This window comes from Bufo gargarizans, chromosome 6 (genome assembly GCF_014858855.1).
Source record: "Bufo gargarizans isolate SCDJY-AF-19 chromosome 6, ASM1485885v1, whole genome shotgun sequence".
In the NCBI taxonomy this organism is placed as follows: Eukaryota; Metazoa; Chordata; class Amphibia; order Anura; family Bufonidae; genus Bufo; species Bufo gargarizans.
In genome coordinates, this window is record NC_058085.1 from 107407426 (window position 1) to 107434325 (window position 26900).

Consider the following 26900-nt stretch of genomic DNA (forward strand, 5'->3'; position numbering starts at 1 on the left):
CCATGTAACGGCTGTACTTTCCTCTGGGCCCTGATGAAACCCAGAGAAGATATCTGCAGAGGACCAGCACCAGACAGTGAGTCTATACACAGACATGCAAGTAGACTATTGAGGGTAACAGCTAACCAATGCTTACAGACCTCATTAGCACCAGTGACCAGGAGAAGCTTACAGAGTGCCTGGACACAACTAGATAACTTAGGCCAAGTTGTCATTTTTACTGACATAACCTTCTGGGTGGTAGTGAAAAACCATAAAACCAGTTCTAGAAGAATTTCCTGGCAAAGAATGAAGCAGATGTGTTTGCCTGCCGTGAGTAGTACGCTCTTACAGGAATACTCATAGATAAATAATTATTAGCATCTTTAATGCCAGTGTCCTGTGAAGTAAATATAGGATTTCTATCAGGATCCTTGCCTGTCAAGAGTCTACTCCTAAAAAATTCCTCATAGACATCTGCCACCACCAGAAAATAGAATACCCTTGAACTTGTTATGCATACCAAAGCTATCCATTGACAAACTGTACTAACTGTCCAGAGACTATTGATCTTCAGTAAACGTTCAGCTGATTTACAATTACTGACTCCTCAACATTTGCACCTAACGGTGCTGGCGTCACGAACCAGGGGCCCAGCCACAAGCACCCTAAACATCACCACCATAAAGGGCACCTCAACCAACATCTGGCTGGTGTTCCCTACAACAGAGTCCCCCGGAAGATCTCGTGCTGTCTTTCCATCCACTGCACTGCCGACCCAGGGAGGCATCTTCTAACAACTATTGCACCCATCGGCCCACTGTGATCCTCACGTGTTTTCCCCTGCGGTCCGTCACAGCAGTTGCCATTTCAATTTATGCCTCAGGCAGTACGAAGGTTATGTGTTTCCCTGGCCAGAAAGCACTGAGAGAAGCTGAACTCTTGCACCAGGGCCAATGAGCCTTTAGCTATGCCTCTGCCTACATAGTTAGGTATGGGAGACATCCTCTGAGTCCCTGTGCCTAACATTTCTACGGCAACTTAGACAGAACTACCAGACGCTATTGGGGCAGACTGAAGAGACACCAACGTACTGTACTGTAAGGTCAGTCAGTGACAGCAAAGAGGAGCGCTCTGTGAAGGGAACTCAATCCATCCCATTTTTGTGAGAGACTTTGGGCGAGCTTTATCATCTCCTTTGTGCCTGAAAAGTGGCATCAAAAAGAAACTACCATTACATGGCTGTTTATGATATTACCTTAGCTAGGACCTTCTGTCACAAAGGCTGCACTACCCAGACAATATCTTCACCTCTATCTGGACTACAAAAAGACACCAGGATGTGGGGGATGTGTACATTCATTGTGTGCAAAATCTATCAATAGAGAAACCCGTTCAGATAGTGCAGCCAGCAATAACAGATGTTTTGAAGCTGGTGGAATCACTCTAATAATTGCAGTTATACATTATCCGAGATAATCCATATCCAAGATATCCCCCACTGACATCTGTCCTGCTGCCTCCTCACTTTCTGTCTCCAGTCTTTTCTAAGCAGCAGATGGATATGAATTATTCCACTGAAAAAAATGCCTGCTTTCCAGGTTTAACTCCTTCCCCCATATGCATTTGGGGCCTTAGTGACCAAGCAATTTAATTTTTCATATTTTTATTGTCAAATTTTAAGAGCTATAATTTTTATATTTTTCTGTGTAACCATAAGAGTTCTTGTTTTTTGTGGGAGTTGTAGTTTTCAATGGTGCATAAAACTTACTGTTTAACTTTAACCGCCTCCGGACTGCCTAACGCAGGATTGCGTTCCGGCGGCGGTCGATTTGTTCCTCCTTGACGCGCCAGCGTCATCTCGCGAGACGCGAGATTTCCTGTGAATGCGCACACACAGGAGCGTGCGTTCACAGGATCGGGAGGTAAACTAGTTCATCTACAGCCTGCCAGCGGCGATCATTCGCTGGCAGGCTGTAGATGCGATTTTTTTTTTAAACTCTTGAAAGGTATATCAGACGCTGTTTTGTTAACAGCGTCTGATATACCTGCTACCTGGTCCTCTGGTCGTCCCTTTTGCTTGGATCGACCACCAGAGGACACAGGCAGCTCTGTAAGTAGCACCAAACACCACTACACTACACCCCCCACACCCTTGTCACTTATTAACCCCTTATTATCCCCTGATCACCCCATATAGACTCCCTGATCACGCCCCTGTCATTGATCACCCCCCTGTAAGGCTCCATTCAGACGTCCGTATGTGTTTTGCGGAACCACGGATCCGCAAAACACATATGGACGTCTGAATGGAGCCTTACAGGGGGGTGATCAATGACAGGGGGGTGATCACCCCATATAGACTCCCTGATATCCCACCTGTCATTGATCACCCCCCTGTAAGGCTCCATTCAGACGTCCGTATGTGTTTTGCGGATCCGCGGATCCACAAAACACATACGGACGTCTGAATGGAGCCTTAACAGGGGGGTGATCACCCCATATAGACTCCCTGATCACCCCCCTGTTATTGATCACCCCCCTGCAAGGCTCCATTCAGACGTCCATATGTGTTTTGCGGATCCGCGGATCCGAAAAAAACACGGACACCGCGGATCTGCAAAACACGGACACCAGCAATGTGCTTTCCGCATTTTTTTCTGATCACTGCAAAAAGACCGTAAAATCGCTGCGTCGCTATAAAAAGATCACTTTTGAGGGGCATGGCGAGTTCCTAGAAGAATTTTTTTTAGGCACAAAAAGTTTGCGGAAATTTTTTTTATTATTTTTTTATTTTATTTTTTTCTTACAAAGTTTCATATTCCATTAACTTGTGGCAAAAAATAAAATCTCACATGAACTCACCATACCCCTCACGGAATCCAAATGCGTAAAATTTTTTAGACATTTATATAGGCATTTTAGGCATTATATAGGCATTTTTAGGCATTTGGATTCCAGACTTCTTGTCACGCTTTAGGGCCCCTAAAATGCCAGGGCAGTATAAATACCCCACAAGTGACCCCATTTTGGAAAGAAGACACCCCAAGGTATTCCGTGAGGGGCATGGTGAGTTCCTAGAAAAAAAAAAATTTGGGCACAAGTTAGCGGAAAATGATTTTCATTTTATTTTTTCTAACAAAATCATTTTCCGCTAACTTGTGCCAAAAAATATATATTCTAGGAACTCGCCATGCCCCTCACGGAATACCTTGGGGTGTCTTCTTTCCAAAATGGGGTCACATGTGGGGTATTTATACTGCCCTCGCATTTTAGGGGCCCTAAAGCGTGAGAAGAAGTCTGGAATCCAAATGCCTAAAAATGCCCTCCTAAAAGGTACTCATTGGAATTTGGGCCCCTTTGTGCACCTAGGCTGAAAAAAAGTGTCACACATATGGTATCGACGTACTCAGGAGAAGTAGGGCAATGTGTTTGGGGGTGTATTTTTACATATACCCATGCTGGGTGAGAGAAATATCTCTGTCAAATGACAACTTTACGATTTCACAGGGCATTTTTTTTACGCATTTGGATTCCAAACTACTTCTCACGCTTTAGGTCCCCTAAAATACTAGGGCAGTATAACTACCCCACGAGTGACCCCATTTTGGAAAGAAGACACCCCAAGGTATTCCGTGAGGGGTATCGTGAGTTCATGTAAAATTTTATTTTTTGTCACAAGTTAGTGGAATATGAGACTTTGTAAGAAAAATAAAATAAAAAAATAAATAAATCATTTTCGCTAACTTGTGACAAAAAATTAAAACTTCCATGAACTCACTATGCTTATCAGCGAATACCTTAGAGTGTCTACTTTCCGAAATGGGGTCATTTGTGGGGTGTTTCTACTGTCTGGGCATTGTAGAACCACAGGAAACATGACAGGTGCTCAGAAAGTCAGAGCTGCTTCAAAATGCGGAAATTCACATTTTTGTGCCATAGTTTGTAAACGCTATAACTTTTACCCAAACCAATAAATATACACTTATTGCATTTTTTTTAAAATCAAAGGACATGTAGAACAATACATTTATAGAAAAATGTATAAAGAAATGTAGTATTATTTGAAAAATGTTACAACCGAAAGTGAAAAATTCAATTTTTTGGCAAAAATTTCCGTAAATTTCGATTAATATAAAAAAAATGTAAAAATGTCAGCAGCAATGAAATACCACCAAATGAAAGCTCTATTAGTGAGAAGAAAAGGAAGTAAAATTCATTTGGGTGGTAAGTTGTATGACCGAGCAATAAACGGTGAAAGTAGTGTAGTACAGAGTTGTAAAAAGTGGTCTGGTCATTAAGGGGGTTTAAGCTAAGGGAGCTGAGGTGGTTAATTAACAGCAATACCGCCACCGAGTTTTTACGTTGTAAGTTTTGCAACATTCACTTAGCAGGATAAATAACATTATAACTTTATACTCTGGGTCAGTACGAATACAGAGATACCAAACATGTATATATTTTTTTTTAAGTTTTACTACTTTTGTACAATAAAACCCCTTTTTATGTAAACAAAATTTTTTTTTTTCCTATGGAGCTATTATGTGAGAGCTTGATTTTTGTGGGAGCACTAATTGTTTTCATTGGTAACATTTTAAGGTACATAACATTTTTGATCGGCAATACTGCCATTTTTTTTTACATTGTTCATTGTGCAGGATAAATTATGTGATAATTATATAGTGCAGATTGCTACAGATATAGTGATGTCAAATATGTATTATTTTTGCTGTTTTTGTTTTCATTGAAAAGCATTTGCTTACACAGTACAGCGTATAATACTGTCAGTACTACAGTATATTCTGACAGGCACTATCAGGCTTTGCCAGAGAGCCACAGTCTGATAGGGCATACAATGAGGGCAGGCTTGGGGTCCAGAACATAACCCCTTTTTCACTCATTCAGCATAAATGAGTGGAGCATCAGAGCATGTCATGCTCTGAAGCTCCCCCTTGCCCTGTGCTGCATTGCACAGCGCAAGGGCTTAAGGGCTTTTTCTTTACCTCCGGTGACGTACCCGGTCTCAGCATAGGTATGCTAGACAAAGGCTTCCTTGTAGCAGTGATCCTAGTGACGTCACCGGCATGAATGGATGATCTTTAGCGCTGTCCTAGCCTGTAAAACAGGTTAGGGCAGCACTATAGAACGCCCTTTGGTGCCAGTGACATCACTGGGATCACTGCTAGGCAGAAGCCTTTGCTTAGTGAGGATGTAACCAAAACAGCCCTTGCCCTTCGCGATGCAGCACAGGGCAAGGGGGAGCATCCAGCCTGCGATGCTAAGACATCAGCACCATGCGATATAATTTATGGGGTGAATGAAAGGCCATCCTCAGGATAGGTCATCATCAGTATCTGATGAATGGGGGTTCAACACTGGGACCTCCACGATCAGCTGTTTGAGAAGGCACCGGAGCTCTCAGTAGCTTTGCCTAGGCCATGTGACATCACGTTAATCAGTCACATGGCCTAGGAACATATCATCCCCTGAAGTGAATGGGGCTGAGCTGAGATACCAAGTACAGCTACTATACAATGTACGGCGCTGTGCTTGGTGAGCAGAGAGAGGGCCGCACTACTAAGAGTGCCAGTGCCTTCTCAAACAGCTGATCGTTGGGAATCCCGTGTCACGGACCCCCACCGGTCATATACTGTTGACCTATCCAGAGAATAGGTGATCAGTAAAAAAGTCTCAGAAAACCCCTTTAAGGGGTAAAATACCACATCCGCATATTTCAAGACAGCCACCCCACATAGGACTTGTCAGGGATGCAGACAAGCTGATCGTTGGGAATCCCGTGTCACGGACCCCCACCGGTCATATACTATTGACCTATCCAGAGAATAGGTGATCAGTAAAAAAAAAGTCTCAGAAAACCCCTTTAAGGGGTAAAATACCACATCCGCATATTTCAAGACAGCCACCCCACATAGGACTTGTCAGGGATGCAGACAATCCAAAATCTAGTTCTAGTTATATAATAATACTACCGTGTTTCCCCGAAATTAAGCCCTACCTTGAAAATAAGACCTAGCCCTATTTTGCAGGGTTTTCGGAGTAGGGCTTAAATATAAGCCCTACTCCAAAAATAAGCCCTAGATACATTTTATATTTATGGAAGTGTGGGTGATTCAGCAGCTCAGGAGAGCTCACTAATGGCTCCTGAGCTGCCAGGGTGGGACCCCGGCGTCGGAAATCTCTGCTCTCCCAGCTGATCGGAGGCGGGCAGGAGTTACAGCAGCACAGGCTGCCAACACTTAGCCTTCAGTCAAGCCGCTAGCCTGTGCATACATCGCGGCTGGCGGCTTCACAAAATGCAAAATTATGCCCGCAGCTGCGCTTCCATATACCGTACAGGTACATCGCTGGGCGGGCTGGATGGCTTCTCTACCCTGTACTGCCGCCAGCCTGCACGTTCTAACAATGAGGCAGCAGGAGGATGTCCTTCTCCTCTCTGCTGCCTGGAGATGGAGGTGCTGATTGGTGGTGAGCGCGTCCTGCTCCCTCCCCCGCATCCACCAATCAGCACCCTGTCATCTCTCACGCCGGATCTCCCTGTTTTTTTGTTCAAGCATAAATGTGTGATTGTTGTTCATGGAGCCAAAATAAGCCCTACCACGATAAGCCCTAACCCTTTTTTCAGAGAAAAAAAATAATATAAGACCCTGTCTTATTTTCAGAGAAACACGGTACCATCTTGCAAAAAGACACAGCACTGCACTCTTATATCCTCATTAGATTTAAGCCTTCAGCCTTTGTGTCCTTTTACATGGATTGATAATCAAGCCAATTATCGGGGACAAGCATTTGTAAAAATGCTGGTTCCAAATAATTGGCCTGTTTAAAATGTGCTGTTGATAACCCGATGACTTGACCAGAAATCATCGCTCCTGTTCATTGGTCTGTCTAAACAGCAATATGTTGCCCAGGAAGGATTTGCTATGGAGACAAGCTATGGCTGTATTGATCACTTGTCCCAAGATAGTGGATGTTATTGTTGCAACTAATAATCAGATAATTATCAAGAACGTCTGGTTGGCTCCCGATCATTGACCAGATTATCGGTCTTTGTAAAAGGACCCTTACTCTAAGGCCTCATGAACAAGACCGTTGCCTGGCCGTATTACGGCTCGCATGCGGTGGGTCCACAATACGGCACCCGTGTGCACCCCGTTCACTTGAATGGGTCCGCAAACCGAGAGATGTGGTGCGGAACGGAAGCATGGATTGGAACCACACGGGTTCAATTGTAAAAAAATGTATATAGCGTATACTTTCTTTGCTGGACTCTGCATATTTTTTCCTCAGCATCCAGGTGTATGTTAAACGTAAGATGATGCGTGTTAAATGTGATGCGAACCCAGCCTAAGATCCATACAAAGGTCCATACCATTTTTACTTTTCCTTCCAGGGGGCATTGGAAAGGCATGTTTTTTTTGTGGGACAATTTACAGTTTTTAATGGTGCCATATTGCATTGCATAATGCTTTTTAATCACATTTATGTTTGCAGTTGAATGAACAAAAAACAGCAATCTTGGCATTTTTTTTTTCCGTTTTGTTCACAGTAGAAGATAATATGTTCATCTTACTGTATATGTTGATATACAAACTGGATTCCCAAAAAGTTGGGACACTAAACAAATTGTGAATAAAAACTGAATGCAATGATGTGGAGATGGCAAATGTCAATATTTTATTTGTAATAGAACGTAGATGACAGATCAAACGTTTAATCTGAGTAACTGTATCATTTTAAAGGAAAAATACGTTGATTCAAATTTTCACGGTGTCAACAAATCCCCAAAAAGTTGGGACAAGTAGCAATAAGAGGCTGGAAAAAGTAAATTTAAGCATAACGAAGAGCTGGAAGACCAATTAACACTAATTAGGTCAATTGGCAACATGATTGGGTATAAAAAGAGCTTCTCAGAGTGGCAGTGTCTCTCAGAAGCCAAGATGGGTAGAGGATCACCAATTCCCACAATGTTGCGCAGAAAGATAGTGGAGCAATATCAGAAAGGTGTTACCTAGCGGAAAATTGCAAAGACTTTGCATCTATCATCATCAACTGTGCATAACATCATCCGAAGATTCAGAGAATCTGGAACAATCTCTGTGCGTAAGGGTGAAGGCCGTAAAACCATACTGGATGCCCGTGATCTCCGGGCCCTTAAACGACACTGCACCACAAACAGGAATGCTACTGTAAAGGAAATCACAGAATGGGCTCAGGAATACTTCCAGAAACCATTGCCAGTGAACACAATCCACCGTGCCATCCGCCGTTGCCAGCTGAAACTCTACAGTGCAAAGAAGAAGCCATTTCTAAGCAAGATCCACAAGCTCAGGCGTTTTCACTGGGCCAGGGATCATTTAAAAGTGTGGCAAAATGGAAGACTGTTCTGTGGTCAGACGAGTCACGATTCGAAGTTCTTTTTGGAAATCTGGGACACCATGTCATTCGGACCAAAGAGGACAAGGACAACCCAAGTTGTTATCAACGCTCAGTTCAGAAGTCTGCATCTCTGATGGTATGGGGTTGCATTAGTGCATGTGGCATGGGCAGCTTGCATGTCTGGAAAGGCACCATCAATGCAGAAAAATATATTCAGGTTCTAGAACAACATATGCTCCCATCCAGACGTCATCTCTTTCAGGGAAGACCCTGCATTTTTCAACAAGATAATGCCAGACCACATTCTGCATCAATCACAACATCATGGCTGCGTAGGAGAAGGATCCGGGTACTGAAATGGCCAGTCTGCAGTCCAGATCTTTCACCTATAGAGAACATTTGGCGCATCATAAAGAGGAAGGTGCAACAAAGAAGGCCCAAGACGATTGAACAGTTAGAGGCCTGTATTAGACAAGAATGGGAGAGCATTCCTATTTCTAAACTTGAGAAACTGATCTCCTCGGTCCCCAGACGTCTGTTGAGTGTTGTAAGAAGAAGGGGAGATGCCACACAGTGGTGAAAATGGCCTTGTCCCAACTTTTGGGGGATTTGTTGACACCATGAAATTCTGATTCAACATATTTTTCCCTTAAAATGGTACATTTTCTCAGTTTAAACTTTTGTTCCGTGATTTATGTTCTATTCTGAATAAAATATTAGAAGTTGGCACCTCCACATCATTGCATTCAGTTTTTATTCACGATTTGTATAGTGTCCCAACTTTTTTAGAATCCGGTTTGTAGATGTGGTAAATATGTGTAGTATTTCAAATAAATCGAAAAAGACGATTTTTTTCTCTACTTGTTTATAAATCCCAGTAGGGGATCGCCTACTTAATACACTGCAATACTTCTATATTGTAGTGTATTATGTCTATTATTGTAAATCTCACAGGCAGTGTCCATGGAAGTCCTGGTGGCCATTGTTAGGCCCCTGGCTATGTGCAGTACCCCAGTAGGGCTATAGAAAAGGGTTAATTATTGTAAAAGAATTAATGCAAGGTTATTGAGTTACATTTTATCCTTTATTATGTTTACGTACTCAATAGTAATGTATAAGGCAACCAAATGGCTAACAAATTGCCAGCCTATTTAGGTTACCGGGGTGATGGACCTTGTCCACCCCTGGCTTGTTAGGATAGATTGTGTTTATAGCAGAGCAAGGGATCTAGATGTGCAAGCTCCTGGGAGCTAGAAGTTCAGAGAACCTTTGTCTCTGAGACATCAGCTGCCAAAAAAGTTACTCTGTTACTAAAGGACCCCTGAGACAAAGAGTTACGTCATGTTAGAAAGTCCAGAACCATCCAGGCCATGCAAGCTTTACACAGCAAAGGAATACTGTCTATGGCAGAAATGCTTTGCTGCTGTGGAAAGGATTATTGTCCTCAGCACCTACCACACTTTGAGCTGGACTGGCTATTCTCCACCACTCAGGCTCTGCACTAGACATAACACAGTATGCCAGTTCTGCAAGAAGTAGCCCTTTAATCAGTTACTGTTAGGTACTTGTTGAGGACTAAGGTTAGATGTACCAGAGATATACAGTCTTGGTATACAAATGTATCAGATTTATCGCACACATTCACATACATGACTTGTCTATGCTCAACATAGAAAATGACAATCCACTTTCTAAAGAACAACCTTGATGATCAAGGGTGCGTTGGCTATAGACCTTACAGGGAAATTTCCCGCTGGGCTGATGCCCAGGGGGCCGCCTTGGTCCTCCTCACAGCTGGCCAGTAGAAAGTTTTGAGAATGTATTTTGTGCAGCTGGCAGTATGTAGTGATGGACTGTGGTGTTTGCCTCTGTTGGGGTGGTATAATGTGCCACAATATGGTATTGCTGGCCCTGCCTTCCATCAAATTGGACCAGACTACAAAACGGGGCCACTTTTAGTACTTTTTTCAGGAAAACTTTAAGTTCCCAGTCCACCCACTTACAACTTCATCTAGATAATGACATGGACTATAGAATATAACACAAACTTTATATAAAGTAGATATTTATGTAAAAGAGTGACCTTTTATGTGTAAATATGAAAATAGTATATGAGATATATCTCGATAAAATATGGTATAGAATACGTATACATGTTTCCTTCAATGAGCTAAAAAGCAGGTAAAACTAGGACATGAGGTCAGAAAGAGATGCAGCAGTCCTCTTTATCTATTGCAGGGACTGTTCGTGCTCAGTCAGCATCATTTGCATTCTGCTGTGGAGACAATGCAGAAACCTCGCTGACATAACACTTTCCTGCGCTGCCCTTCCAGGAAGTAATGGCCGCACAGATTCTCCTTAACGAAATGCTATATCCATAGAGCGTGCTTTCTCCTTTTCAATCTGTTGAGTGATGCCATTTCATGGCTGAAATATCTACATTATTAAATAGCTTATAGCTTTCAAAGTTCTTCTCCCCTTCCAAAAGAGCATGGAGCATACTGCTATGCGCCATTCATACAACATGCCATAAAAAGGACCCATTCAGAAATGCTGTCATGGTCACGCTGTACACTTACCAATGAAACCGGACACTAATATATCTAGTATTGGCATTGAAGGTTAAAAAGGGCATCTGTCAGCAGATTTGTAGCTATGAAACTGGCTGACCTGTTATATGTGCGGTGGCAGCTGAAGGCATCTGTGTTGGTCCCATGTTCATATGTGCCCCATTGCTGAGAAAAATTGATGTTTTGATTGACAGGACCAGGCAGTGAAAACATCATAGTGCCTTGCCCTGTCAATCAAAGTGTAGAGGGTGCAGCAGTTGCAGAGACTAGAGCCTCTAGGCGTCGCCCCAGTTGCTCATAAAACATAATTTTTCTTAGCAATGCAGACACATATGAACATAGGACCAACACAGATGCCATAAGCTGCCAAACGCACATGCAACAGGTCAACCAGTTTCATAGCTACAAATCTGCTGACAGATGCCCTTTAAGGAGCATCTGTCAGCAGGACAGCCATAATGCCTTGTAGGGCAGACCTGGCTGATTAAAACCATAAATTTTCTCCTCTGATGTTCTGCTGCATTTAAGAGATCTCAGTGCACCTTTATTCTTCCTCTCTGCTTCCCTGGACGCTCCACCCTCCAGGGCCAGATGTCTAGGTGGAGAGGGAGTGTCCAGGGAAACACAGTGAAAGAGCTCAGATGCACCGAGTGGCTAAGGCTCTGCCCTCCGTGCACTTAGGCCCTTATTTGCATATTTTTAGAAACACTTATTTCTCTAATATGTAGCAACAAATCGGGCAAAGAAAGTTTTTACTAGGCATCATGGCTGGTTTAATAGGGTTGATCCTACTGCCCTTTAATGTTAACTATAATGGCTCTCAGACTACGTGTACCACCAGGTGTATGGTCACACTTTAAAATATTTTTGAAATTTTTGCTTTAGGCTGACCTCACTTTCTTGATATTTCTATATTAGTAAATAAATGAGAAATTAAATAGCGTGAGGGTCACACCTGCAACTGGAAATCACATGGAAGCCCAGCCAATACGTAAGTGTAACAATTATTTTATTAACACCACACTATATATAAAAATATAAAATGAGGATCCTCAATTTTCACATGAATGTATACATAGATATTTAAAATGCATAGAAATTATAAATATCTGTGTAACAATTTAAAATGGACTAGATGGTACAGACTTGTTGTGTTTCATATGCGCAAAGATGGAGGCGCACTGCCTCTATTCAAAGTTCTAACTATGGTCAGTGGTTATATCCAATCCTGACCATAAATGTCTTCACAGCTTATATAGCTTGCTTTGGTGTTAAACTGCACTGTGTAGCTGGTGTATGGTCTAGTATTGCCGCACCTGTGTGGCCGGTAAATGTATTAGCATGAACAGTCTTCATAGTAGGGTTTCTTCACAGCACATGTCCCTGAAACTGCTGTTAAACCGTACTTAATGTAACCACATTACTCACTGTTCTGATGTGGTACAATACCCGATCCTCCGTGCTTAGCGTGGCGTCCCACGTGTTACAGCATAGGTGGTCTGGGTTCCGGTCCGTTCTTTTCAACTGACGAGTGGATTGTTGGGACAGGATAAGCAGTGATTGAGACGCCGGGGTCAAACGTATTCGGGACCCGATGTATATTTCGGCCTTGTTTTAGTGTCTTTAATCCAAGGCACTTCACCACTTCACCGCTTGTGTTGCTTTCTGTCCGATGTGTGGATAAGCGCTTCCGGAAGTTCTGTGATGGTGCGCAGGTAAATCGGCTGCTGCTTTTTTCCTTTAGTTGAGACTTAATACCAGACGCGTTTCGGAGTTGGCAGTGACTCCTTCCTCAGTGGCCATATTAAAAAGTGGTCCTGAGGAAGGAGTCACTGCCAACTCCGAAACGCGTCTGGTATTAAGTCTCAACTAAAGGAAAAAAGCCGCAGCCGATTTACCTGCGCACCATCACAGAACTTCCGGAAGCGCTTATCCACACATCGGACAGAAAGCAACACAAGCGGTGAAGCGGTGAAGTGCCTTGGATTAAAGACACTAAAACAAGGCCGAAATATACATCGGGTCCCGAATACGTTTGACCCCGGCGTCTCAATCACTGCTTATCCTGTCCCAACAATCCACTCGTCAGTTGAAAAGAACGGACCGGAACCCAGACCACCTATGCTGTAACACGTGGGACGCCACGCTAAGCACGGAGGATCGGGTATTGTACCACATCAGAACAGTGAGTAATGTGGTTACATTAAGTACGGTTTAACAGCAGTTTCAGGGACATGTGCTGTGAAGAAACCCTACTATAAAGACTGTTCATGCTAATACATTTACCGGCCACACAGGTGCGGCAATACTAGACCATACACCAGCTACACAGTGCGGTTTAACAGCAAAGCAAGCTATATAAGCTGTGAAGACATTTATGGTCAGGATTGGATATAACCACTGACCATAGTTAGAACTTTGAATAGAGGCAGTGCGCCTCCATCTTTGCGCATATGAAACACAACAAGTCTGTACCATCTAGTCCATTTTAAATTGTTACACAGATATTTATAATTTCTATGCATTTTAAATATGTATGTATACATTCATGTGAAAATTGAGGATCCTCATTTTATATTTTTATATATAGTGTGGTGTTAATAAAATAATTGTTACACTTACGTATTGGCTGGGCTTCCATGTGATTTCCAGTTGCAGGTGTGACCCTCACGCTATTTAATTTCTCATTTAATTACTCTGAAAGATTGGGGATATCTTTTTTAGGGGGAGCACCCTTGTGTTGTGACTGACAGAGTGAGCCAATCCATCCATTTAAGCCTTATATTAGTAAATACTTCCTCTTAAAATAACATATGTGGATTAATTTTTTGGAAATTGCATTGTGCTGATCTGTTATTCCTCCTGCAGTCTGCAAACCGCGGATCAGTAAAATACGGATACTGGCTGTGTGCATGCCAATTTTTTTATGGGCTCAATAGTAGAAATGTTCTATAATTTACAGGATGTGGATATCACTGTTCTGTCTGCATTTTTGTGGTCCATAGAAATGAATGGGTCTGTGTCTGAACTGCAAAAACTGCAGATCAGATGTGGATCAAAAATATGGTTGTGTGCATGAGGCCTAAAACAGATACATCAGTAAAGCTGACAGGTCACCTTTGAAAGTGGGAAAACAAATATCAATATTCATCACTGTAAAGGGAAATATTAGTTCACACCTCCAGGTTGTCCAGGTTTATATAAAATGTTTAGTTAGGCAAGTAGTGGCCATGTTAATACAAATGCCATATTAAAAATTGTTCCCTGTGGCTGTCCACATATAAGCAATGCAGCCACAGCTCAGCCTTTATGTTGCCTCCCCCTCTTTTCTACATTCACCAGACCTGGTAGAAAGTATTTTACTGATGACCTATACTCTAGATAAATGATCAGTATCTGATTGATGGGGATCCAACATCTAAGACCTCCGCCGATTAGCTGTTTGTGAAGACTGTAGCGCCGTGGCCTTCTCCAGCTTTGCCTAGGCCATATGACATCACGTTCATCAGTCACATGGCCTAGGAGCAGCTCACCCGCATTGAAGTGAATGGGACTGAGCTGCGATACCAAGTACAGACGCTATATAATGCACGGCACTGTGCTTGTTTAGCAGAGAGAAAGCCACAACGCTACTGTGAGTGCCCGTGCCTTCTCAAACAGCTGATTGGCGGGGGTCCCGGCTGTCGGACCCACATCAATCAGATACTAGTGACCTATCCAGAGGATAGGTCATCAGGAAAAAACTCTCATAAAACCCCTTTGAGGCACCTGCCACTATGATAGAGTGCATGAGCAATAGGTTATCTAGCGTGTTAGTTCCTGTGCTGTATCCGTTTGTCTGCCCGTGTACTGACTTCTGCCTGATTCCTCAATTCTGAACCTCCAACACCTGACCTGTGCTTGAACTATGTATTGAACCTTTGCTACCTGCCTGACATGGGACCATTTAAAGTATTGAACATAGTTCACCAGCCCTGACCTTAACCTGCCCCTGACCGACTCAGTGCTCTCGAATGGTGTATCTGACCTCCATGAGACTACTCCAGCTGCAGCATAGTCCAAATCCCTGTATAGGGGTTAAAGGGTGAATACCAGGGGACTGCCGCAATAATGCCCTTAGGATTAGCACAAAGTCAAATCTGTTGGGTGACACTGTGGTTCCATACCCACTGCCCTAACACCAGGAAATATTGGAAGGGTAAAAAAAAAGGGGGGGGGGGGGAAGGGGGCTTGTGATTATCACTTCTTTTTATAGGGCATTCTCAGGTCATCTTTTGTCATACAATATATTACTGCCAGCACAACCCCATTAATCTGTGGTCCCTGAGGATGGAAAAAGTGACAGAGAAGTGCAGAACGCCTCAACTGTTCAGATAAAAGGAATTTGTATTCCATAGTTTCATTAAAAACAAAGTGCTGATTGTGAGTATTTGGAATAAAAATGTCTGAACAGCTGAGACTTTCTGCACTGTTCTTTTTCTATACTCAGGGAACACAGATTAACACAGTGGATCTTTGTCCAACTTTAAAGATCTGTGACTGGAGTAAATCATTTAAACCAAAGGCAAAGTAATCAAGAATTAGTGAAAAATATGGATTCACCCAACAAAATTATTTTTATCCCTGAAAATCAACATTCTAGACTATCACTGGGACTATGCAGAGTACTTTAAAATTTAAAAGTGTATTTCCATCGGGGGCGTTATTGGCATTTCACTAGGATATGCCATCAATGTGAGATAGGTGCAGGAGCCATCTCTGAGACCCACTCCTATCAGATCAGCAGGAATCAGATTTCCGACATCCCAGCCGATCAGCTGTTTGAAGAGACCACGGGGCTCGTATGAGCACCACATTCTCCTCACTGTTTACCTGCACTCAATATTGCAGCAGCAGAACAGTGTAATTACAGCTGCTCCATGGGACAGAACGTATTTGCTCTGCAGTCTCTTCCAATCGGACTCCATCAGATCTTATATTAATAATCTGAAGCACAGTTCATCAATATGAGAAAACTGGAAACCCCTTTAGCTCTTATTCCATTCTGTAAAAGAATAAAGTATACTTAATTACAATACACTATATGGCGCTCCAGTAATATCAAGTAAACTCAGGGGTATAGAACCTCTTACCATGTTCAGACATATCAAGTGTTCTATTTTCTTTATAATCCCAAAAAGTTTCAGAATTTGAGAGGTAAAGAATAAATAAATCCCATTCATACCAACTGATGCTGTCCTTCTTGAGTTCACATGGCCGGTGCTCGTATAATGCATACTCACTGTTTGCGGTCCGCAACACGGGCACGGCGGCCATACGGTTGTCTGAATGGGGCCTTATCCACACCGTAGTTCCTATAACAGATTTTCGTTTCCACTACATATTTTGCATACTGGCTGTAACAGCGGCTGCTGTACACCGCTGCTCCCCTGCTTACCGCCGCGGTCCCGGGCAACGTGTTAAGCGGTGATCTGCGTCCGGTGCTTCCAATTCACCGCTGCAGTCCTGGACTCTGGCTGTGTAGGTACTGTTGTTCTGGGATCCGCTCCACAGTTTCCTCTCAGCCCTGGCCACAGCATGCTTGTTGCTTCTTTCCTGCAGCATTTCCTTAAAGGCCAGCGCGCGTCACTTCCTGGGCTTTATGGGTTAGGTCATGTGACCTCGCTGACCAATCATGGCCCTCCTGAGCATATATAAGTGGCTCAGCCCCCTTTCCAGATGCCTCAGCGTCAAGGTCCTTGTGTCATGCTAAGGTTCCTGATTTCTGCTTGTGTTCCTGGCTTGTACCTGTATTCCTGGAATCTGCTACCTGTTGATCTGATCCCTACCTGCTTTCCTTAACTCTCTTGTTTTGCTGACCCGGATTGCCTGACCTGTACCTGTGCCGCCTGCCCTGACCTTCTGCTTGTCTGCCTTCGCCCCTGCCTCATCCTTCGGTCCTGGTTACGACTCAGCCGGCCGACAACGCCTGTACCTCTGGTACCTTTCTCAGGTACCTCCTGGTCCGCCTGGACCAGCTGCCTCGTGTGCCTATCCTCCTTAAGAGGTAGCGACCTGGTGTTCCCCTCGGGAAAGTCTATCCCCACCAGCAGGGGTACTGTGAAGAACGAGGGGTTCACTTAAGACAACGCCCTTGGAGGAGGTAGGACACCTTCTGGTTCGTGACACTGGCCCACGTCTTTGAGAACATCCCCATCACCAGAACACTACTTTTCAATGCAATTTTTGGGTGTTGGTCTCAAAGAAGTTTTAATGTATTTGTACACTAATTTGTATTATCATGCCCATTGATGGTTAATACTAAATATCATGGAAGTTAAGACAACCCCTTTAAAAGTATAGGTAGATACAGTACAGACCAAAAGTTTGGACACACCTTCTCATTCAAAGAGTTCTCTTTATTTTCATGACTATGAAAATTGTAGATTCACACTGAAGGCATCAAAACTATGAATTAACACATGTGGAATTATATACATAGCAAAAAAGTGTGAAACAACTGAAAATATGTCATATTCTAGGTTCTTCAAAGTAGCCACCTTTTGCTTTGATTATTGCTTTGCACACTCTTGGCATTCTCTTGATGAGCTTCAAGAGGTAGTCATCTGAAATGGTTTTCACTTCACAGGTGTGCCCTGTCAGGTTTAATAAGTGGGATTTCTTGCCTTATAAATGGGATTGGGACCATTTGCGTTGTGGAGAAGTCAGGTGGATACACAGCTGATAGTCCTACTGAATAGACTGTTAGAATTTGTATTATGGCAAGAAAAAATCAGCTAAGTAAAGAAAAACAAGTGGCCATCAATACTTTAAGAAATGAAGGTCAGTCAGTCCGAAAAATTGGGAAAACTTTGAAAGTGTCCCCAAGTGCAGTCACAAAAACCATCAAGCGTTACAAAGAAACTGTCTCACATGCGGACCGCCCCAGGAAAGGAAGACCAAGAGTCACCTCTGCTGCGAAGGATAAGTTCATCCGAGTCACCAGCCTCAGAAATCGCAGGTTAACAGCAGCTCAGATTAGAGACCAGGTCAATGCCACACAGAGTTCTAGCAGCAGACACATCTCTAGAACAACTGTTAAGAGGAGACTGTGTGAATCAGGCCTTCATGGTAGAATATCTGCTAGGAAACCACTGCTAAGGACAGGCAACAAGCAGACGAGACTTGTTTGGGCTAAAGAACACAAGGAATGGACATTAGACCAGTGGAAATCTGTGCTTTGGTCTGATGAGTACAAATTTGAAATCTTTGGTTCCAACCACCGTGTCTTTGTACGACGCAGAAAAGGTGAACGGAAGGACTCTACATGCCTGGTTCCCACCGCGAAGCATGGAGGAGGAGGTGTGATGGTGTGGGGGTGCTTTGCTGGTGACACTGTTGGGGATTTATTCAAAATTGAAGGCATACTGAACCAGCATGGCTACCACAGCATCTTGCAGCGGCATGCTATTCCATCCGGTTTGCGTTTAGTTGGACCATCATTTATTTTTCAACAGGACAATGACCCCAAACACACCTCCAGGCTGTGTAAGGGCTATTTGACCATGAAGGAGAGTGATGGGGTGCTGCGCCAGATGACCTGGCCTCCACAGTCACCGGACCTGAACCCAATCGAGATGGTTTGGGGTGAGCTGGACCGCAGAGTGAAGGCAAAAGGGCCAACAAGTGCTAAGCATCTCTGGGAACTCCTTCAAGACTGTTGGAAGACCATTTCAGGTGATTACCTCTTGAAGCTCATCAAGAGAATGCCAAGAGTGTGCAAAGCAGTAATCAAAGCAAAAGGTGGCTATGTTGAAGAACCTAGAATATGACATATTTTCAGTTGTTTCACACTTTTTTGTTATGTATACAATTCCACATGTGTTAATTCATAGTTTTGATGCCTTCAGTGTGAATCTACAATTTTCATAGTCATGAAAATAAAGAAAACTCTTTGAATAAGAAGGTGTGTCCAAACGTTTGGTCTGTACTGTATATGTAATCATATTCATCCTACATAACGACATTAAAAAATACTGACTGCCATCACAACAGTGACAGACTACTGAAATCTGTGGGTCTGGCTCTACACTATGCTGCCCTCAGTTGGGAAAGCATAATGCACCTGACAGGTTCCCCTGGATGACAATGAATGGAGCATGTGCACTGCTACTCCATTCTCCCAGGGGTTTTGGAGAACCATGTAGGATTTCTGGGGAAGCTAACAATCCTGTGAATAGGTGATAAATGTTGTGCGTTAGCCAACCCCTATAAAACTTATGGGTGAGCATTTTTGACCATTTATATAAATGTAGTCTGTCTGACTAATCAAGTAACAAACGTTATTATAGGATAAAGTATACATTCACAACATGTGATACATACAATATATGTGAAGCTATTGCCACTCTCAACTGTTAAGATGTACTCCAAAACTCCTAGAGGAGAAAAAAACCTATACATACTTTTTGCAGTGCACTTTTATGTACATAAAAACTGTAAAACATAAGAATTGTAGCCTATAGAAATTTCACGCTGTATTAATATATGTTTTGTATCCAGTGGTCACAAACTCCCCAACCCTAACCTTCTAGCTCAGACCATGTCCCTCAGAGACATGAGTCCAATCGGCAATAGAGGCAATAACAAATCCATTAGTTGATCAGGCACTAAAAAGTACAGATAGTGGGGCCCATGACGGCAGTACGCATATGCCAAGTCATGACATATCAGCAATAAAATTAAACAATGTATTTCCGGGAATACTGTTAGTAGCTGATCTATAATGGAACAGGAAATGATTAGATGGCTAGGCAGGGAAAACCAACACAGGATGGGTTTAAGGTGTAAAAACAGAGAAGACTACTAAGACCCACTTACTGCTGGTCAGAGGGAAAATGGGAGAGGGACATATAATATATATAGATGAAAAATCAATCAAATTACATGGAATGGATGGACAAATAGGCACAAGTAAGTAGAAAAGAAAACTGAATTTAAAAAATTGAACTGTAAAACCAGGTTCCTATTGGGCAGTTTTTGGGGCAATTTTTAGCTTCTTGTAAATCATATACTTTTAAGAAAAAGTTTATTAAAAATCTATTTAATATTACTCTATTTACTGTACTTAAAGTCCTATATATTATTAGTTTACCTATGGGTCTCAATGCGTAGAAATGTGCAAGTAAAGTATGGTATAACACATGTGAGGAGAGAACAAAACTCCATAAACTGTGGAAAACACAAAAAAACTGTGGTCCGAAGCATGTACACCAGTTTTTGGCACACATTTATTTATTTTATGCACTTATATAGCGCTACTATATTCCGCAGCGCTTTACAGACTGTCCTCAACAGGGCTCACAGTCTAAGTTCCCTATAAGTATGTCTTTAGATTATGATGCATTTTTATTAGTAAATCTCCCCCACAGTCTGTGGATTTGCAACTCTTTTATGCCATAAACAGGCGTGGGGGGGGGGGGGGGGAATGAGTTTCTCCCTATAAACACAGAAAGTGGCCATACAGCTTAGATAGCTATCGGCTAAATGCTTGTATGGCTGTCAGCTTTTTCTCCTGACCCGACTAGGTACATGCACGCTCAGCTAAGCATGTATTCTCAAGAAGATCAAGAAACCTGGCTTATCACTGGGGTAAAGGACTGGGCATATTGAAATCAAACAAACAGATCCTCATTTGTCCGATTATCAGCAGTCGGGGGAAATTTGGGAACCCCCATAGACATTAGATCCGAAATTAGTGGGCTTGGCCAAATTATTCTAAGGCTTCATACACACGGCCGTTGTGCGGCCCTTCCGTGCATTGGGGACAGCAATTTGTGGGCAACGTCAGTGCGGCGGCCGGGACGGATCGAGGCCCATTCAACTTAAATGGGTCAATGATCCATCCGCACCCCAAAACATGTTCTATTTTTTTGCGGTGCGGAGGCATGAAGAGAAACCCCACGGAAGTACTCCATAGTGCTTCCGTGGGGTTCCATGCCTCCGTTCTGCACCGCAGCTCCGGATTGCTGACCCATTCAAGTGATTTGCGGGCCGCAATATGGCCACGGCCGGGCAGCGGCCGTGTGCATGGGGCCTAATATGGATGCCCAGCTTTCAACTCAACCTACGTTCTGGACTGCCCAGCTCCACCCTTGTTAATTTTATGTTCTGTCTGTGCAGCTGAATCAACAGAGCTGCATAGGCTAGGGGACATTTCCACATCTCCCGTTTGGTGCATAGCAAACTTCTCCTCCTGCAGACCTGAGAATGGTCTGCAGGAGGAGAAGCTGGGCTGCAGGACGACTGGTTAGGGCACTACGTTCTAGGCCACTGACTTACTGTAAGTGCATAGGCTGGACCAAACCAAGTGCTGCCCTTAGTGACATGTCTGTCTGCTGGGAGACTCGGCAGCATGTTGTATGTGTAAGACTACAAGTCCCAGCTGTGCAATGACACTGCTGATACACACAGGATCTTCCCCCTACCTGTGCTTGTGCAATGCTCTGCAGAACTCCTGTAGTCTGTCAGCTCCTGTGCCCAGCATTTGTCTCTTCACTGCCTGCAGCTACTCAGTAAAGCCTTCAGCCCTAAGTCTGTGCTGCTGAATGTGTTTTTTCTGAAGAATTCAGGGAGAGAGCAGACAGCAGGAGCCAGTGAAGGGGGGCGTGGCCAGCATAGTGATGTTTGGTGTACAGACTCATATCTGCTCTGTCACGCTAATGCATGAAACATCATCAGAGCAGGGAGAAAAGCTGACATCACAGGTCATGTGACCCTCAGTGAACCTGTACATGCAGTAAGTGCATTGTAAAGCCTTTACATTTGATTAGTTAGAAACATACAAAGAACTAAAAAATTACTCCAGCCTAAGTTTTCTTTTTAGGCTGGAGACTGATTTAAAGGGGTTCTGCAGTTTTTTTTAAACTGATAATCTCTCCTCTGCAGAACCCCTTTAACCTTGCCTACAAGTCTACACTATTCAAAGGTGACACAGCAAGAGAGAAGAATGTTAGTTTAGCTCCTTCCTGACCAAGTGATTTTCCGTTTTTACTACCTGCCTTCCCGGAGCCATGACTTTTTTATTTCTTTAATCACACAGATGTACGTGGACTTTTTTTTTTTTGAGGGACGAGTTTTATATTATAATGACACCATTTAATATTGCATACTATGTAGTGGAAAAAATCCAAATGGGGTGGAACTGGGGGAAAAAAAAAGGAATTCCGCCACAGTTTTATAGATTTCATTTTTCCTGCATTCTTTATGTGGTATAACTGAAATATTGCCTTCATTCTCTGGTTCAGTAATATTACAACAATACCACATTTATACAGTTTTATTTTAATACTTGACCCCATAACTTTTTTATATTTGCCTCTATGGAGCTGAGGGCGCATTTTGGGGTATGTATGACTTTTTGATAATTTTTTTATTACATTTTTTTTTCTGTTACAGCATCCTCCGTACGGGATAAATACATTTAGATTTTATTAGCAAGAGTGTTTTGAGACACACCAATGCCTATGATATTTTGTTGTTGTTGTTTGTTTTATTATTAATATGTATTTTTATATATCGGAAAAACTTTGTTTCACTTTTTTTAAGTTCTCCTAGAGGACTTTAACATTTGATCATTTCATTGCTTTTCCCCATAGACTGCAATGAATTACCATTGCAGTCACCAATCACAGACTTTTCCTCCAGGTGGCTGCTGTGTAAGGCAGCAGAAACCAGGCAGCTATGGCGCTTGCTCAGCTCGTCAGCAGACGCCAGCTTTATAGTCTTGACTTTCGCTGTACATGTAAGGCAGCAGTTGGGAAAGGGTTAAAATGAATGGCCCAGTCACATGAAATCCTCTGTCACAGAACTTGGAGGAAAGCAGAAAAAATATATAATTTCCATGTCAAGTCAATTAATTGAGCTCGAAAGGGAGGTATTCTCAAGCTTCTGTGCCACTAATCACTATATAAAGATAACAAAGTTTTCTTTCCATACTAATTTTGTTAAATTTCTTCAAGTCTATTCTGCAAAATCCTTCCAGCGTACATCACACCCAATTGGTGTCCTTTTCCCGGTGAATGACAACCTGACCTCCCTCTGAACACCGACAAGGTTATAGTCAAAGTCAATGAATGCAGTTCGTAAAAAATAAATAAAAACCCGACTGATCACCGAGAGCTGAGATGTGCAGGGCAGGGTGGTTACGGTACTGCAGTGAGGTCATATGGAATAAAGTTCTGCATCATGGTCCGTTAACCCTTTTCTGACTCAAGCCATAGCCCATCCTTCATTGCCTAAGAAAGCATATGTGTGCAAAATAAGTAAAAGTTAACCTCCCTTGAAAAAAAAAAAAAAAAAAAAAAAAAAAACTAACATAATATGTAAATCAGACGCCTCACTAACATTTAGCATAGTTAAAATTAATTACTTGTACTGATAACTGTGATCAGAACCGCTCTAGTTGCTTAGCAATGTATTTTTTTCACAGCCGCCTTTAAATACATATTAAGAATTGTGATGTGATTTCTCTGATTCTTGGATAGGACCCAAAAAAAAAACACCCACAGATAAAGCAGCGATTGCAGATCTGGCTCCGAACACTAGTGTAGGAAACCCCCCCCCCCAACAAAAAAACAATCAGATATTGTGCTTTTAGAAGAAGTCACCAGAACTAAGGATTTAGGACATTCCCCAAAAAAATAAAAAATAATTTTTTGTTGCTCCAGGGTGTAAGTATATAAACTTGACAGAGTCAATATTTGGGCATATTGTGACCAGCAGACTGTATAGAGGCAGGCGGACAGCCTGCAAGGTTTTTGACAAGGATGCCAGTGTTGTAAAGGCATGACCAAGGAAGGATGGTGCATGGGATCAGGAGTACTGCAATGCAGGGCAGAGTTTGGTGTGCCTGCATGTGCTCCCAGCACTGCATTGCAGATCACAACTTTATGAAGGCATCATGCCAGCTCACTCTCTAACATATCCAACATGATATATTTAAGTTTAAAAAAGTCATTGCTAAATCCTCCACTTACCTGCCAGGGTCAGATGTCCTTGCTGAAGCGCAGCAACCCATGTGAGTAATAATAGGGGAGACATGGTTTTCTTTTCCCTCTGGTAATTTAGAAGCGTGCAGCTTTAGACATGAGCTGGTCCAGAGGCTTCTAAAGATGCATTAAGCTGGGATACAGGAGGGAGGATCAGCTTCCTCTGTACTGAAGCATCGTAGCAGCGCAGAGCCAAGACTGCTTAGTCTATCATTCCCACACTCACACAGGGCATCCTAGCAAGGCTGGGAGAGGAGATCACATGACAGCCTACTAATGAAGCCAGACGGAAGACATATTTGTTATGGGCAATTTACTTGTAGCATTGTGAACTCATGCTATAAAGATGTATGTATAACCAAAGCACCTTTCAGTGTTTTATCAGTGATTTCCATCAGTGATAGTAAGCCAAAATGAGAAGTGGAAGGATTTGCACCCGTTCTTTGTGTTTTGACCCACATCTGGTTTTTGCTCACTATCACTGATCAAACACTGACTGTGTTAAATCGGCTTAAGGCCTCATGCACATGACAGTATTTTTTTCACGGTCCGCAGGTCCGTGATCCGTGACCGTTTTTTCGTCCGTGGGTCTTCCTTGATTTTTGGAGGATCCACGGAGCCAAACGGATCCATCCTGAATTACAATGCAAGTCAATGGGGACGGATCCGTTTGACGTTGACAGAATATGGTGCAATTGCAAACGAATCCGTCCCCCATTGACTTTTAATGTAAAGTCAGGAGTCCCTTTTATACCATCGGATTGGAGTTTTCTCCAATCCGATGGTATATTTTAACTTGAAGCGTCCCCATCACCATGGGAACGCCTCTATGTTAGAATATACTGTCGGATATGAGTTAGATCGTGAAACTCAGATCCGACAGTATATTCTAACATAGAGGCGTTCCCATAGTGATGGGGACGCTTCAGGTTAGAATATACTAAAAAACTGTGTACATGACTGCCCCCTGTTTTTAACTCATTGGTGGCCAGTGCGGCCGGCCCCCCCTCCCTCCCCTGTAGTTAACTCATTGGTGGCCAGCCCCCCCTCCCTCCCTCCCCTGTAGTTAACTCATTGGTAGCCAGTGGGCCCCCCCCCTCCCTCCCCTGTAGTTAACTCGTTGGTGGCCAGCCTCCCCTCCCTCCCCTGTAGTTAACTCATTGGTGGCCAGTGGGCCCCCCCTCCCTCCCCTGTAGTTAACTCATTGGTAGCCAATGCCCCCCCCCCTCCCTCCCCTGTAGTTAACTCATTGGTAGCCAATGGCCCCCCCCTCCCTCCCCTGTAGTTAACGCGTTGGTGGCCAGCCCCCCCTCCCTCCCCTGTAGTTAACTCATTGGTGGCCAGTGGGCCCCCCCTCCCTCCCCTGTAGTTAACTCATTGGTAGCCAATGGCCCCCCCTCCCTCCCCTGTAGTTAACGCGTTGGTGGCCAGCCCCCCCTCCCTCCCCTGTAGTTAACTCATTGGTGGCCAGTGGGCCCCCCCTCCCTCCCCTGTAGTTAACTCGTTGGTGGCCAGTGGGCCCTCTCCCCTCCCTCCCCCTCCTAATTAAAATCTCCCCCCTATCATTGGTGGCAGTGGAGAGTACCGATCGGTGTCCCAGTTTAATCGCTACTGCAGTCCCGGTTGCCATGGTTACTTAGCAATTTGTAGAAGCATCATACTTACCTGCGAGCTGCGATGTCTGTGTCCGGCCGGGAGCTCCTCCTACTGGTAAGTGACAGGTCTGTGCGGTGCATTGCCTAATGATCTGTCACTTACCAGTAGGAGGAGCTCCCGGCTGGACACAGACATCGCAGCTCGCAGGTAAGTATAATGCTTCTACAAATTGCTAAGTAACCATGGCAACCGGGACTGCAGTAGCGTCCCGGTTGCCATGGTTACCGATCGGAGCCCCAGCGATTAAACTGGGACTCCGATCGGTACTCTCCACTGCCACCAATGATAGGGGGGAGATTTTAATTAGGAGGGGGAGGGAGGGGAGAGGGCCCACTGACCACCAACGTGTTAACTACAGGGGAGGGAGGGGGGGCCCACTGGCCACCAATGAGTTAACTACAGGGGAGGGAGGGGGTGGCTGGCCACCAACGAGTTAACTACAGGGGAGGGAGGGGGGGCACTGGCTACCAAAGAGTTAACTACAGGGGAGGGAGGGGCTGGCTGGCTACCAACGAGTTAACTACAGGGGAGGGAGGGGGGGGGGGGTCGGCCGCACTGGCCACCAATGTGTTAACTACAGGGGGGGGAGGGGGGGGGTCTACCCCCTGCTGCCACCAATGTGTTAACTACAGGGGGGAGGGGGGGTCTGCCCCCTGCTGCCTGGCAGCACCTGCCAGACAGCAGGGGGCAGTCATGTACACAGTTCTTTTAGTATATCTAACCTGAAGCGTCCCCATCACTATGGGAACACCTCTGTGTTAGAATATACTGTCGGATCTGAGTTTTCACGAAGTGAAAACTCAGCTCTGAAAAAGCTTTTATGCAGACGGATTTTCGAATCCGTCTGTATGAAAGTAACCTACGGCCACGGATCACGGACACGGATGCCAATCTTGTGTGCATCCGTGTTCTTTCACGGACCCATTGACTTGAATGGGTCCGTAAACCGTTGTCCGTCAAAAAAACAGGTCCTACACGGATCACGGTCTCGGCTGCAAAACGGTGCATTTTCCGATTTTTCCACTGACCCATTGTAAGTCAATGGGTCCGCGAAAAAAGACGGAAAACGGCACAACGGCCACGGATGCACACAACGGTCGGTACTCTCCACTGCCACCAATGATAGGGGGGAGATTTTAATTAGGAGGGGGAGGGAGGGGAGAGGGCCCACTGGCCACCAACGAGTTAACTACAGGGGAGGGAGGGGGGGCCCACTGGCCACCAATGAGTTAACTACAGGGGAGGGAGGGGGGGCTGGCCACCAACGCGT

At 43.9% G+C, this 26900-nt stretch overlaps 1 protein-coding gene across 1 annotated transcript in view; it reads right to left on the reverse strand.

Annotated features, from left to right (window-relative positions):
* CNTNAP1 (contactin associated protein 1) overlaps positions 1-24142 on the reverse strand; it is a 122920-nt gene extending 98778 nt beyond the window's left edge. The window contains exon 1 of the mRNA XM_044297491.1: positions 23963-24142. Coding sequence (XP_044153426.1) covers positions 23963-24026 — 64 coding nt within the window. The 5' untranslated portion in view covers positions 24027-24142. The remainder of the gene's footprint in view (positions 1-23962) is intronic.
* Between the last annotated feature and the right edge of the window lie 2758 nt (positions 24143-26900).